The 14,651-nt window shown below is 30.4% G+C and overlaps 1 protein-coding gene across 1 annotated transcript; it reads right to left on the bottom strand.

The window, feature by feature from the left end:
* Positions 1-4,788: 4,788 nt before the first annotated feature.
* LOC105167562 (QWRF motif-containing protein 3) lies at positions 4,789-13,829 on the bottom strand. The gene is made up of 6 exons (XM_088884079.1): positions 12,479-13,829; positions 10,235-10,354; positions 9,600-9,716; positions 7,687-7,776; positions 5,657-5,764; positions 4,789-5,017 (listed from the first exon to the last, which is right to left on the bottom strand). Exons 1-6 carry the CDS (start codon positions 13,673-13,675, stop codon positions 4,937-4,939), a joined length of 1,713 nt encoding a protein of 570 aa, XP_088740205.1. The 5' UTR covers positions 13,676-13,829; the 3' UTR covers positions 4,789-4,936.
* Between the last annotated feature and the right edge of the window lie 822 nt (positions 13,830-14,651).

The following is a 14,651-nucleotide window of genomic DNA, read 5'->3' as shown; positions in this document are numbered from 1 at the left end:
TTATTTATTATTATTATTATTATTATTATTATAAATTATAAAAATCACTAATTTTTTACATAAATTTATAAGTAATAAAATAAATTGTATAATGCATACTATATTACTGTTGTTGTTATTATTATTATTATTATTATTATTATTATTATATTAAATAATGGGAATCACCAATTTTTTAAATCATGAGATCGAATCATAAAATTTTTACATAGCTATAGTTGAAATTAATATATATTCACAATCTGTAAAATTTATATATTTATTAATATTAATTTTCTTTTTCACTTTTTCTTTGATGTTTAAAAATATTATAATTACATAGAAAATATAATTTTATATGTAAATAGATTAGCACTACAAAAAAAGTGAAATTTGGCACGGAACAGAAGACCGTTCCATATTGAGATACTTGTTGGCACTCATGAGGAACGAAAAGTGGTCGATGATGTCATGATCCTCATTTGTTCTGTGTTGTGGTTTTTGAATGACAAAGCCGTTACCAACGGTATTTCGAAATAACAGTTACAGCTTTTGTTCCTAAAATTGGTCCAACTTGTAACGATAAACAATTGAAACTCTGTTCGGAACACATTATTAAAACTATGGACGGTCTTGAATTGACCGTTCCTATACATGAGACAATTGGTGTCACAAAAATGATAATTGGTAAATCTATTCCAAGATAAGGTACAAAGTGGAATGGTTTTAGTACGCAATTGGTCAAATATTACACAAAATATTCCTAAGTATGAGTTTTACTTAAAACGGGATGTGTTGCAACGATCTTGACTAAATGAGTTTCAAGTTGGAACCATTTCAGTGTATTTTTATTATTGTATTATTAAATCCATTCCAAAGATAGTACATCCAGCTATAGCTTAACTGATAAAAAATCATCCTATTTTGTGGTTCTACGATCGTTACAGATTGTAAATTAACAGCTATTTATGTGTTATGGTAACCGTTTGAAAGACCGTTCGAAATTTTTCTACATATACATGCACCTCTCTTTCCATTTAATCTCACTATATTTTTCCATTCTTCTTATATTTTCTCAATCTCTCTTCAAATTTTCTTGATCTCTCACTATCCAACTAATATATTTATACTCTTCTTTGTCAACCTCTCTCAAATTTTCATTAATATCTGAAATTATTTTGATCAGGTAACAACTTTAACCCTTTATTTGTCAATTGATTATATTTATTGTACTTTTGCTAATTAAATTTAATGTTATAATAATATGTTTATATGTTTGTAAAGATACCAATAGTGTATTCATATTCTTATTTTACATGAGGATTATTTAGACTGAAGAAAATAATTATTATAATTTAAAGTTCAATGTCTCTATAATTAAACATCTGTAAATATTTCTATAAAAATTACTAACTAATTATATATTTTTCTAATAAAAATTATTCATTTTAGGAATGATTATAAGTAGTCGAGACCGATCCAGAACTATTCCAAATAGGGACGGTCTTATGTAAAAACTGTTTCATTTATAATTGTTCCTCATTGTATGCAAATATTGTTAAACTTAAAATTGGAACTGTCAAATAAATAAATCATGCCTGAAAATATTACAACATTCTACAAGAAAAAAGAGGAAAATTCAAAAAATAGGAATTGTCAGAATAAATTGATTATGCCTAGAAGAGTTCGAGACAATTTAAACTTGGCGCCAAATGAAAAGTGGAAGTAAGTTCCGTCTGGAGGGACTAAACTTGTGTTTATTGGGGGGTTTGCTCCCTTTGAAGTGGGTTAATCTGTTCTAAGAAATTCGATTAGGTTGGTTGGATAAGGGATAAACCCTTCTTATTTGCAGGTGAATGTGTATTGCAGGAGTCTCCTTCACCTATGGAGAAACCACATCTGCTAGGAGTCTTTCCTGTAAGGGAGTCCCTTCTTGCTTACTTGGTCCTTCTTCAACTGATATCATTCAAGGTGGCTGCTAATGTTTAGGCTAACTTAGGGCCTCGTTGGAGTGTGGGCTGCCACATGTATACACCATTTAGGTCGAAAATCTTATTGGACCTTAATTATGGTCCAGGCCGTGGGAGGTCTTGGGTCTCACCTTTCTTCTTCCTGGGCTCCTTGTGCTATTTGGGCTTGTCTAGTTAATTTGTGTGCTTGGGCTATCCTAAGCACCCATATAATTTTTGGCTGGGTATCCTAACACACATATCACTAATATTTATATATTTGACACAATCATTTATATTTATATATATATATAAATTTCAGATAACAATCCTCAACTGCATCGCCCTCATCCGTGGAGATCAAAGAGTTAGATTTATCAATAAGATAGAAGATGTATCAGATTATCTTTCGTACGAACCACACGAGTAACAACTAAGTGCATTGTAGTTTTAATTTCTTTTCATTTTTAATTCATAACGCTAAATATTTGATGGGGCTAATTGTTTCCATGAACTACGCCGTTCAAAATCTCGTAGGCCTTAAAAACAAGGACATTACCAAGAAAATAACGCATCTCCTACAAAATCAGTTTATGGAAGGTGGATGCCTTGAGGTATAGAAATGCATGGAAGCTTTGGACGATGGGATTATCACAGTGGCTATGGAGATATTAGACTGTCGGAGAACACCTCTTCGATTTGCTCAAAATCAGTTTGGGAATTATGTTATTCAAGCAGTATTAAAGAAGACTAAGGTTGATTCTTGTATCCATTCCAAGTTCATAAAACATACATATACACCAACAAAATCTTCTAACATTGCAGGCACTAATATGTTTGGTTTATGTGGTTTTAGGAGCGCAGTTTCAATAGTCTTTATAATTCAATTATGAGACGGTTGGAGCCTTGTTGTAAAGCATCACTTGGTCGAACTGCAGGGCGGAATATGATCAACTCAAGATGCATATATAAGTGAATTTTTTTTTTCAATTTCGGAACCAAAGGGGGGATTCCGTTAAAAACTTAACGCCAGCCTTAATTTTTTAACGGAATCCCCCATTCGGTCCTGAAATTGAAAAAAAATCCACATATGGGACTAAATGTACAATTGGCCTGAGTGTGGTACTAAAATTGGACTAAAGTCCACTTATGCAACCAAAAATATAATTTAAAATATATTATTTTAATATATAAAAAATTATATATTGTGTTAATATATATATATATATATATATATATTAGTATCCATATATATATTACTAAATTTAGTTTGCCTGTCCTCCCATATCTCCATCGTTCGATTACCTCTCGACACCAACATACCACCATTGGAAAGCCCATCTAACAACGAGTATTTTAATACCCCACCCACTGCCAATCTCCTAGACATCGGCGAGTCATCTCTATTTTTTTTGTTCAAATCCTAACCAGCACATTGATCTTCTGTCGTCCTTTTCTCCATCGTCCGATCACCTCTCGACATTGGTCTAGGACTATTGAAAAATCCGTCCAATGACGGGTATTTTAACAGCCCACCCACCACCATTTAGCTTTCAGCGAGTTATCTTCATTTTTTCTTTCACCAATCTCCTAACCTGCGCTTCGGTCTTCTACTACTTTTTTGTCTCCATCGAGGCCACCGCGCTTTAGCTCCCAGTTGACCACTTCTGAAAGCCAACTTCAGGCGGTCATTCTGCACCATCACCCACCTTCAATCTCCCCTCCTCTGGTGACGTCTCCTCCTTTTTTCGGTCCATCATTCTACTGTCTTTCAACATCCTCCTTTTTTATTTTTATTTTTTGATTTATTTTTATATATAAATTGAATTATATATTTTATATTATATTTTAAAAATATGTATAATTGAGAAAGTATATAAAAAATTTATAGTTTAAATATAAAAATATATTATAATTGGAGTCACTACGAAAACAATATCTTTTCTAGTGACTAATTTTATATGAGGAAACTAAATTTTGTCATATATAAGGGTAAATTACATTTTTGGTCCCATAAGTGGACCTATTTCTAATTTTAATCCCACACTCAGGCCAATTGCACATTTAGTCCTATATGTGGATTTTTTTTTCAATTTCAGGACCAAATGGGGGATTTTATTAAAAAAATTGAGGTTGGCGTTAAGTTTTTAACGGAATCCCCCCTTTGGTCCTGAAATTGAAAAAAAAAATTCACATATGGGACTAAATGTGCGAATTGGCTTGAGTCGGACTAAAATTGGAAACAGATCCACTTATGAGACCAAAAATATAATTTACCCTTAAATAAACATCAAGTGGCAAGCATGGCAGCTCGACTTTATGACTAGCCGATGTGCCCTACTTATTCCAATTTTTCACTTAGGACCAGCTCAGGTCCTAGTCCGATCGAGCTAAGCTAAATTTAACAATTATAAGTTTATCTAATAAAAGTTTTGAAATGGTCATAAAATTTAAAAACCTCATTATATAGAGTCTTATGTCCTACGAAAATTTTAATGATCCTAAAATTGAAAAAATTCAACGTATTTAGTCTCATAAATCATTTAAAGCGAAAGACAAAATGTATCAAATTCTTTTAATTTAGGACCATCAAAGATTAAATATGACAAGTTTTTTCAATTTTAAGATCATTTTGAAAATTTTATAAAGCAAAGCACTAAATATATTGAACCTCTTCTTCTATAGGATTAAAAGTATAATTTTATCGGATACCACGAGAACAAATTCTCATTTTTTTCATCAATAAAATCTTTGATTTTTGTCTAACTATGTATATAGAAAAGAAAAAAGTGGAAATTTAATTACCTTAGGATAGTTTGAAAATTCATCGGTAATCATGGAACTGATCACCTAATATATATACACAGAGATAGAAACTCAATATAAAGTACGACGATGTGGTTCTTGCTAAAACATTTCTTGATTCATGCCTGTCCGACTTCATCCATCGGGTAATTTCTTCTATTGGAATTCCTAAATAATTTTACATCAACTGGAATAGAAGATCTTTATGCCAAGATGTCTGGTCGTTGCTGCTGTTGCCACAGTTTTAATTGCATGATGCTACTCTTCAAGCTCCTCTCTTCAATCTGTTTGTACAAAAACGAACTGGTAAATTCTCAGGCGTTTTCATTTGACATAATTACGGATATATTCTTCGTTACTTGAAAATTATCAATATATTTCTGATATTTGATGAAATAATATTGATTTTGGATGGAGGCCTACAACTTTAAACTTACCCTTGCCATATTTTGTTTAAGAAAAAATCGTACAAAAACTAGCGGACGAGGTGGATGAAAAAGTTTTAAAGAATTGTGAAAAAATTATCCACTTGGTCCATAAAAAAAATTTAAAAAAATTTTGAAAAATAAATAAGATTGCAATATAAATTTTCAAGGCATTCTGGTCAGTTCATCATAAAAAATGAATGAACAACTTAACCGACACTAACTGATTAGGCTAATGTTCGACAACTGTTAAAATTATGGGAGTATCGGTGGTTTTTCAAATAAAGAGAGGTATTTATAATTATGTCAAACTTTAAAAGAACTCGTTGTAACTTAAATGGCTAAACTCGCAAATCTCGAAAAATTGCACGGTCTTCTCACGAAAAAATAAACGATTTTGTGGTAAAAAAATTGTGAATTCAGAATCTGGTGGGGTTCAATCATTCCACCAAACAAATTAAACATGGTCCATTTACGAAATTGATATTGAAAACTGACCTCCAATGCAGAGATGATCCTGAAAAGCTCCAAGCATTCTTCTAACAACAGCTTCTCTTGTGTGACTACTATTGCTAATTCACCCAATATTCCCACTGTCTTCTCGACCTAAAAGAGAAGCAAATAACTATGTAATAATTCACAAACACACACTCATTGCACCTTTTTCCGGAGATGCTTGCAAATATTTGTGCTTTTTAATTAAAAAGTGATTAATCGTAATAAGAGTAGACAAGTGATTATAATGTAAAAATTGATAGCATTTGATTATATATATATATATATATATATATATATATGAAAAAATGCCATTTATCCCTGTAATATAATAAATGAGCAAAAAAAATCTTGTAAAAAATAAAATAGCAAATTATCCATATATTTCGGAAAATAACGTAAATAACCTTCTATCTAAATCATTGATAGGAGGTAATTTGCTTCATGTTTTAAAATATAGGAGAATAATTTGCTAATTCTTATTTCACAAAGGGTATTTTAGGGGTGTCCAAACCGGTTAACCGAACCCGGTTCGGGATTTTGAAAAATCGAAAATCGAATTGATTTCATCGGTTCGGTTCGGTTTTTCGGTTTAAAAATAAAAAAAAAAAACTATTTTTTTCTTTTTTTTTAAAAAATATATATTTTGATATTTTAAGCTGAAATTGTGATATTTTTTCAATTTTATTCAAAAATACAAATACCAGAATATCAAAATTAAACTCAAATAGTCAATTTTTATTGTATATATATTAATATATACTAATAATATAATATTAATATATATAATATTAAATATAATTATATAATATTAATATGTGTAAAACTATATTTTATTTATTTTATTATTTAAAAGTTCAATTTTTTGGTTCGGTTCGGTCACCGAAACGATGATAAAAAATCAAACTAAAAAACTGAAAATTTTTAAAAGAAAAACCGAAAACTGAAAACCAAAGCGAAAATTTCGATTCAGCCGATTTTTCGATTTTCTGCACACCCCTAGGGTATTTGCCCTGTCACATATATATCACAGGAGTAAATAGCATTTAACCATATATATATAAAGTTATTATGCAAGCGTTTGAGAAAAAGTTGACATTTATAAACTTATTTGCTAATGAGAAATATTTCACTTCAATGAGAAGACTACACATAAGAAATACAATTTTAGAGTGTTTCCTGAATCTACACCGTGACACCAATTTTTTTAAATTACTAAAAATATCCTTATATATTTTCAAGCACTCCTACTCAAACTCTTCTTTTGATCTATATATCTATACAATATTAATATGAAAAATTTAATCATAAACATTAGTTTGTATGACTTTTTGTATCCATAATATTGCAAAATTATTTTATTTTATTCATTTATTTATTCTAAATGTGATGTGTTGTTTATATATTTCATTCTTATTTATAATATATTTTAAAATTATAATTATTCATTATATGAACGCAGAGAGGGTATGCCATAACAGCTAGTACCATTATAAAAGGAAGAGGGCTTATGACTCAAAAGTGATAGTTTTGATACCACTATACCCAAATTATTATAAAACCAAAAATATTATTTAACTTCCGCTAAGTATGCCTAATTTTAATTTTAATCTGATAACTATGTCCATTTTTTTTTAGGTCCATTAACTTACGAAATTGCTTACTTTTAGTCCTCTGGCAGATTTTCGGACAATTTTACCCCTATGAGTACATATGGACTAAAACTGTCTTTCAAAGTTGCATAGGGGTAAAATTGTCCAAAAATCTGTCAGGGGATTAAAAGTAAGCAATTTCGTAAGTTACTGGATCCAAAAAAAATGGACATAGTTATTGGACTAAAATTAAAATTAGACATACTTAGCGGACTAAAATAATACTTTTCCTGAAAAAATATGTATTGACAGTTAATGCAGTAATATTACTAGACAGTTTTGTATATAAAGTTGTAAAGCAACGACAAATTTTAATATAAAAAAATAAATTATGAACTTCAATAAAATAAAAATTTTACTAAAAATTAGATTTTAAATTACCTCAGGAGTGAAAGTAATTAACATCAGGTTGATGGATGCTGCAAGATCTGATGCATGTCTAACTGCAAATGAAGCTAGTTGTTGTTCAACCTGCACCAAATATTTTGCATGTCCTTTAAAGATTTCAAGATTAATTTTCATCATCCAATTCCAAAAATATGAACATCTCATTTATATGAAGAAAAGGTCTAAGAGCCTATAAGCTAATCAACTTACTCGTTGTCGTTTATGTGTGATGCATGCGGATATCATCAATTCTCCGAATAAGGGGTTAAAGATGTGCACATAGCCTTGTTTCCACACAATTGGTGTCGAATGATGTTTGATATCCTATGCTACAAGGTATGATGCCGACGCACTCTCAATATTGGTACAAACAAGGCGTTTGAATGGTTTATGAGTTCCAATATCTCGTCTTTCAAGTTGGACACATTTTCATAATAAAATCATAAAACTAATACGATAGAGCAGACAATACTCATGTACATGCGATGAGACATCAATATTGTGTTTCACAGTGTATCAAATAGTTATTTAGTTCCCATTTATAAATGAAAAATAACCATGCTATATTGTGTACTTGAGAAATATTATCGACATGTGATCTTGACAGGATGAAATGGATAATATAAGATAAAATTATATTTTTAGTCCTATAATTATGAAAATATGACATATTTAGTCCTATATTTTTAGTAATTATAATTTATATCCCCACACATTTGGTCTTAATTTTAATATATTTAATCCAAAGTTCCTGAATTATCAAATTTAATTATCCCTAAAAATTTCTCGACCAACATGTGTTGTCAGAAAAAGACATATCACAAGTACGTATGTTGACACATCTTTTTCCGGCAACACGTTTCGGCCTAGAGAGAATAATCCATGACCAAATATGCGAGGCCATGCACCAAGTACATCAATATTAAGACCAATTCATGAGGGTGGTATGAATTACAGAACTGAATATATAATTCTTAAAAATACAATGTTAATTGTGTCATACTTCAGTCTCCAATAAGACTAAAAATATAATTTTGCCTTAAATATTAATATAGAAAAAAATTTAGGGACCCTTTTGTGATAATAGAAATATTCGAAAAACCCTATGTGAAATTAAAGTATCAATTACCCCCTATGATATAAATAAAATTAAAAAAAAATTCTTTCATACAAAATTGGGCCACACGTACTTTGACTGCGAATTGACTATGAAAATATATTTTTTTTCTTACATTTGTGCCCTTCTCTCACATCTAGTATATATATTTATTAATAATAAAATATTATTTAATTATTTATATAATAAAATATTATTTTAATTAAATTAATTAAAAAATAATTTATATATTAAAAAAAAAAAGAAGCAGCAACGGCGGCGATTTCGCCACCGCTGCTGCAGAGGAGGGGCCAACCCTTCTCACCCAAAACAGCAAGGGCGACTGTCGTATCTCAATCCATTAGGGGTGACGTTGGTCGCCTAGATCTAGGGTGGGCAGAAAGGAGGAGGAGGGTCTTGTAGGGGGTGGGGGGTGGGGATGGGTTATGATAATTATTTTAAAATAATATTTTTTATAAATTATAATTATATATTATAGATTATATATATTATAAATAAAACTATTATATATTAATAAGCTTAGTTTTAGACCGATTGACTAGAAGAGGCATTTTAATCATTGAGTTTAAAAAATAGGCTCAAGTTGATCAGGATGGAGTATGATTATTTATTTATAACATATGAGTGATTTTTTATATTAAAAATATTATATGAAAGTTTTTGATATTTTTACTTATCACATTAGTACAGGAAAGGGTACTCCGAGGACAAAAGTTTGCCGTACCACAAAATACACACACGTGTACGTATGGAACGTGTAACTATGTGTGCTTGTGTATTACATACGTACCTTTGCTCCGTCGACAAGGGGTATCTTACAAACAACAGAATGCAAACAATCTTTTGTAGTGGAAACAGCTGATAAATGTTGTCTTTCAGTATTTCCCCAAATCTCAAGCACCTTAATCTGTAGGATATATGTAATAAATAAGCAATCTATACAAATAATAGAGTAATTATATTGACACTTTTTAAAGTTGCAATTTAATTATACAAAATACTTCTTATTTGTGCGACGTACCTTAGAGTAAAAATTCACAACTGAATAGAGAAATATTGGGCAAAATGCAAGCAACCCTCTTGTGATATTGCAAATGAGCAAATTATCCCCTATGATAAAACAAATAGCGATTTACCTCTCTATATCTTTTAAAATATTTACCTCCCTATGATTTTTAAAATGAAGCAATTTTACCTTTCATTTTAAAAAGTACAGAAGGGTAAATTGTTATAATTTTTCTATATGGGGGTAATGTGCTCATTTTCAATATCATAGGGGGATAAATTGCTATTCACCGGCTTTGTAATCACAGTTACAATCTAAATTGATATATTTTTTATTTTAGTGGGCATGAGGTATTTCTGTAATTAAATCTAATCTTAAGAGATATTAATGTAATTTAGTACAAGATATTGTAAACTTACTTGAGAGTGAAGTATATAGTTCAACTTCATATTCAGCTTCTCCTTTTCTAGCTGCAATCTCTTTTGTACCATTGAATGTTGTAGCTTATTGAGAGCAATCCAAACATGTAAGAACTTGCTCTGTAAAAATGAAATGATGAAATGAGAAAAAAAAAAAAGAGTAAATCATAATTATGTACCGGGCTATTTATTAAATGGACATTAAATTCTTAGAAGTATTTATAATTTTTTAAATAATAAAAAAGTATTTATAATTATGAAAAATATAAGAGAAAATTATTTTAATTATTACCTTAGAAATAAATTCATTTTTTGTGTCACATATTTATTCTATAGAGATCTAAATTGTGTAATTTTAGGGGGTGTGAATTATATAATGTACCCAAAATATCATGATGTAGGTTTCTATTAGTTTATTTATTTAAGAATATTTAAGATATAATTATATATTTGTTTGCTTTGAGAAAAACAAATATTAGTGGTATCAATTTTATCATTAGTTTATATATTTAGGCCTAAGTTTATTTTATTGGATAGGATAGTAACAAAAACTTTTATTTTTCAGAATAATGATATTTAGAAATTTAAAAGTGGTTAGAATTATTGGAAAAATTATAATTTTGGAGTTGGCAATTTTGAACCTGTACAAACTGGTTTTCATAATTTAGTTCTGTAATTTAAAAAAATTAATAATTTTATCTCATTTTTGTCTATATGTGTTGGGTACATGACCTTTACAATTATTAGAATTTTTCGACGATATGAGACTCAAATTATCAAATTAGATTATAAAAATCAATTTGGTCAAAATGAAAAATGCCAATTCCTAATTATAGGATAGAAATTACAATTTTTCCTAAAATTATTTATAAATTGTAGCTTGAAAAAACTTGTGATAAGAGTTGAATTTGAATACTTATGACAATGGGCAATGATCTATGACAATTTTTATGTTGTCTATACAAATTTAAATTATTAAATTTCTGGAAATTTTTATAGTAAATTAATCAAATTTCTTGTACTTTAATATGTATTATTTATTAGCAACAACTTTGACATTTATACTAAATATTTTCTAATAATATTATTTTTTGTACTAATTAATTAGAATATCCAGAAAAAAAAAATTCAAATCAAGACCACAATTTGTACCTTATTTTCAAGCAAAATCCGCATTCACAATCAATATTGTACCTAAATTAAGACTTTTAGAAATTATAATTAAACACCTAACATAACTAATTAAACTGATACTAAAATAAAATACAAAATCAAATATTTCCAGTCACCACATCTAATTAGGCAACATTTAAATATATATATCAACACATAATAATAATAATAATAATAATAATGATGATAATAGCAGTAATAATAATTTTGGTCTTGTAACTATAAATTGGTAGCATTTTTTATCTTGTAATTTACTTTATTTACATATTTAGTTCTGAACATCTCATATTTGATCCCCATTTTCAGCAAATTTAATTTTGTATTGACAAATTTAGTGTTAACGACCTATAGTTACAGAACCAATAATGAGATGTACTTCAATACGAAGGGGACCAAAAAATAACCAATATCAGAAGAGGATTAAATTTGTCAAAAAAATAGCTGAATGTGTAAAGTTGAGTAATTTACATGACCAAAATTAAAGTGCTAGCTACCTATAGTGACAGGATAAAAATTAGAATAAATTACAATGATATCTTCTAAGATTTGACATAATTATAAATACCCCTCATTATTTAAAAATTACAACTAACTCCTAATTTGATGGTAGTCTAATAATTAGCCCATTCCTTTTGTCTCTATTAGGTTTTCATCTATTTTTGTGATAGACTGGCCTAAATGTATTTGTGGACTAAAAATTATAATTTTATTTATTTTTCAAAATTTTTTAATTTTTTTTACTAAATAAGTGGATCTATATATTTTTATATAATTTTTGAAAATTTTCATCCACCCCATATCAAAATTTTTCACAATTTTTTATTTTTGTAAATAAAAAAATATAATAAGTACATAGTTGATAATTTCATACCTCTATCCAAAAATTACATAATTAATTTCATCAAATATTATGGGGTTTATAATTTTTCAAATAATGAGAAATTATTCATAATTATGTTAAATCTTAGGAGAGGTTATTGTAACTTACGCTAAAAAATATTATTTTTCCATAATAATAATAATTAAAAGAGACGAAATTAAAATATTTAGTGGAATATCAGACTCACATACCTCAGCCTGTTTGATGATATTCCCATTTGCAGCATCAGCTCTGGCATTACTGTACCTCCATTGCATCAATCTATTATGCAGCAACCTTAATTGATGAACATTCTCCGCCGAGCCCGGCCCGAGCGGCGATGAAGCAGTACTGGAATAACTTTTCTTCCCTCTCAATAATTCAATCCCCAGACTTAGAATATTTCCAACTCCTTTTCCCCTTGAAGGGCTCGTGGGGGGCTTGGAACTCATCATTTTCCCCATCTTATCCTTGGGCGAGCCCGACCGGCCCGGTGAAGAAGCCCAATTCCCACTACCGTTCTTCACAGTGAAAATCTTTGGAGAGTTGTTATGGTTATCGGATGAAACGGGCTTCTGGTTATGGCATGAATCAGCACTCCATCTCGTGGACCTTGACGCCGAGTCATGCATGAATTTGGAAGCAACTTCGATGCCATGTCTTCTTGAACTGACTGTTGGAGCCATGTACGACGCCGGAGTATCTTTTCTGGCCATCTCAGCGTCCAAACTCCCACCGCCAGAGCATATGTCGCTGTACTCCGACTCCGAGTCTTGTGTCTCAGAATCTGATAACCCTCTGGAAGATGATTTCTTTCTCAATGCATTTTCGTCAACTGAAAACCTTCCAGGGACGACAACGCTATGATCAGCAGGTAAGTTTGAAGATTTAAACGAGTTTAACTTGAACTTCCCTGTGTATCTCATGGATCCTCCCAAAACGGGCTTCTGATTTTCTTTTGAAGCATTACGAATCTTCTTCTCATTCTCAAACCTGCTGAATTCTGAGCAGCTTCTTTGCCTATGCAAGAACAACGGATTTTGATCTGGTTTTTCTTTGGTTTTGCCTTCTTTCAGGTCTTGGAGCCTGTCGTTTCCTAGGTGGTCAGCAAGAGTGGTATCGGGCTTTGTGTTTGAAGACGGGGATTGGCCCGTCGATGAGGGCCAGAGCCCGCGAAAAAAGCCCGTGTTTTGGAAGGTTTTGTGCTTTCTTGAATCAGTGGATGATCTGGGCTTTTGCCTCAGAGGGGAAAGGGTAGTGTTTGGAGATTGATTTCCATAATGATCATGAGTTGAAGATGAAGATGCAGTAGAGGCTGGTGAAAGGAATCTCGAACTTACTTCTCGGGATTTCGCCTTCTTGGGCCTTGTTGAATGATCGAAAACTGCGGTTTCTCCGTGGCTCTGCATCGAAACCACCGCAGACACAGGGAACACACTGTGAGAGAGAGAGAGAGAGAGAGAGAGAGAGAGAGGTTGTAGAGTTTGAAGGGGTGAGGGGTTCCACTGCTGTTGTTGATTTGTTAGGAAAAAAGAAATGGATGAGTAGAACAAATGTTACTTGAGAAGTGGCGGCAAGATAGATACTGAAGCCGGCGAGTTTAAGGATGTATGGTTGATGGGGCTTGAAATGACATAAATATCCTCGTGTGGAAGGGGCGTTTTGTTTGGGGCCGGTTGGGGGTTGGGGGGCAAGGAGGGGTAGTTTCGGGATTTTATGGTTGGTTTTGACTGATTATGAGTTAGTTGATAAAGATGAAAAAAGTGGAGAGAGAGGACTGAGGAGTGTTGTTTGAGGATTGTGTTGTTTAGCTTAGCCGGCATATTAAGTGGGTTTTAATTGGGGTTTAATGGGAATTTGCCACGTGAGTAATCCTTCTTGATTTCAGGTTTTTTTTTTTTTTAAATAATCATCTTGACACACAATATATACTTACATAGACATATAATTAAATAAATGCAACTTAAATGATGAATATGAGTAAAATATATAAATAAATATGATACTATATTGATGGTTAAAATATAATTTAGATCATTTAAATAAATAAGTTATGATATTAATACAAATATTTAAGGGTATAGTTTGTATTTTAAAATTTAATATTACGGTGTCATAAACTAACTATCGTGCGTTAGAATTTGAGTATTTTTTATGTTAAAATGGATTAAGGATTTTATTTTGAGAAAATTAGTTTGAATCTATGCATGCATTTGGTATCTGCCATATGGTATGAATGTAGTAGGTAACGAAATTAAAGAAATTATATATATGACACCATAAATAAATCATATTTTATGATCCATCTTTTTTTATGAACTTATTTTGACTTTTACAAATTATTTAGAAGAAAATTTGGAATACCTATACATAATATATATATAT

The sequence above is a fragment of the Sesamum indicum genome, linkage group LG8 (genome assembly GCF_026168435.1).
Source record: "Sesamum indicum cultivar Baizhima isolate 11 linkage group LG8, ASM2616843v1, whole genome shotgun sequence".
Classification (NCBI taxonomy): Eukaryota; Viridiplantae; Streptophyta; class Magnoliopsida; order Lamiales; family Pedaliaceae; genus Sesamum; species Sesamum indicum.
This window is presented reverse-complemented; position numbering and strand designations above follow the sequence as displayed.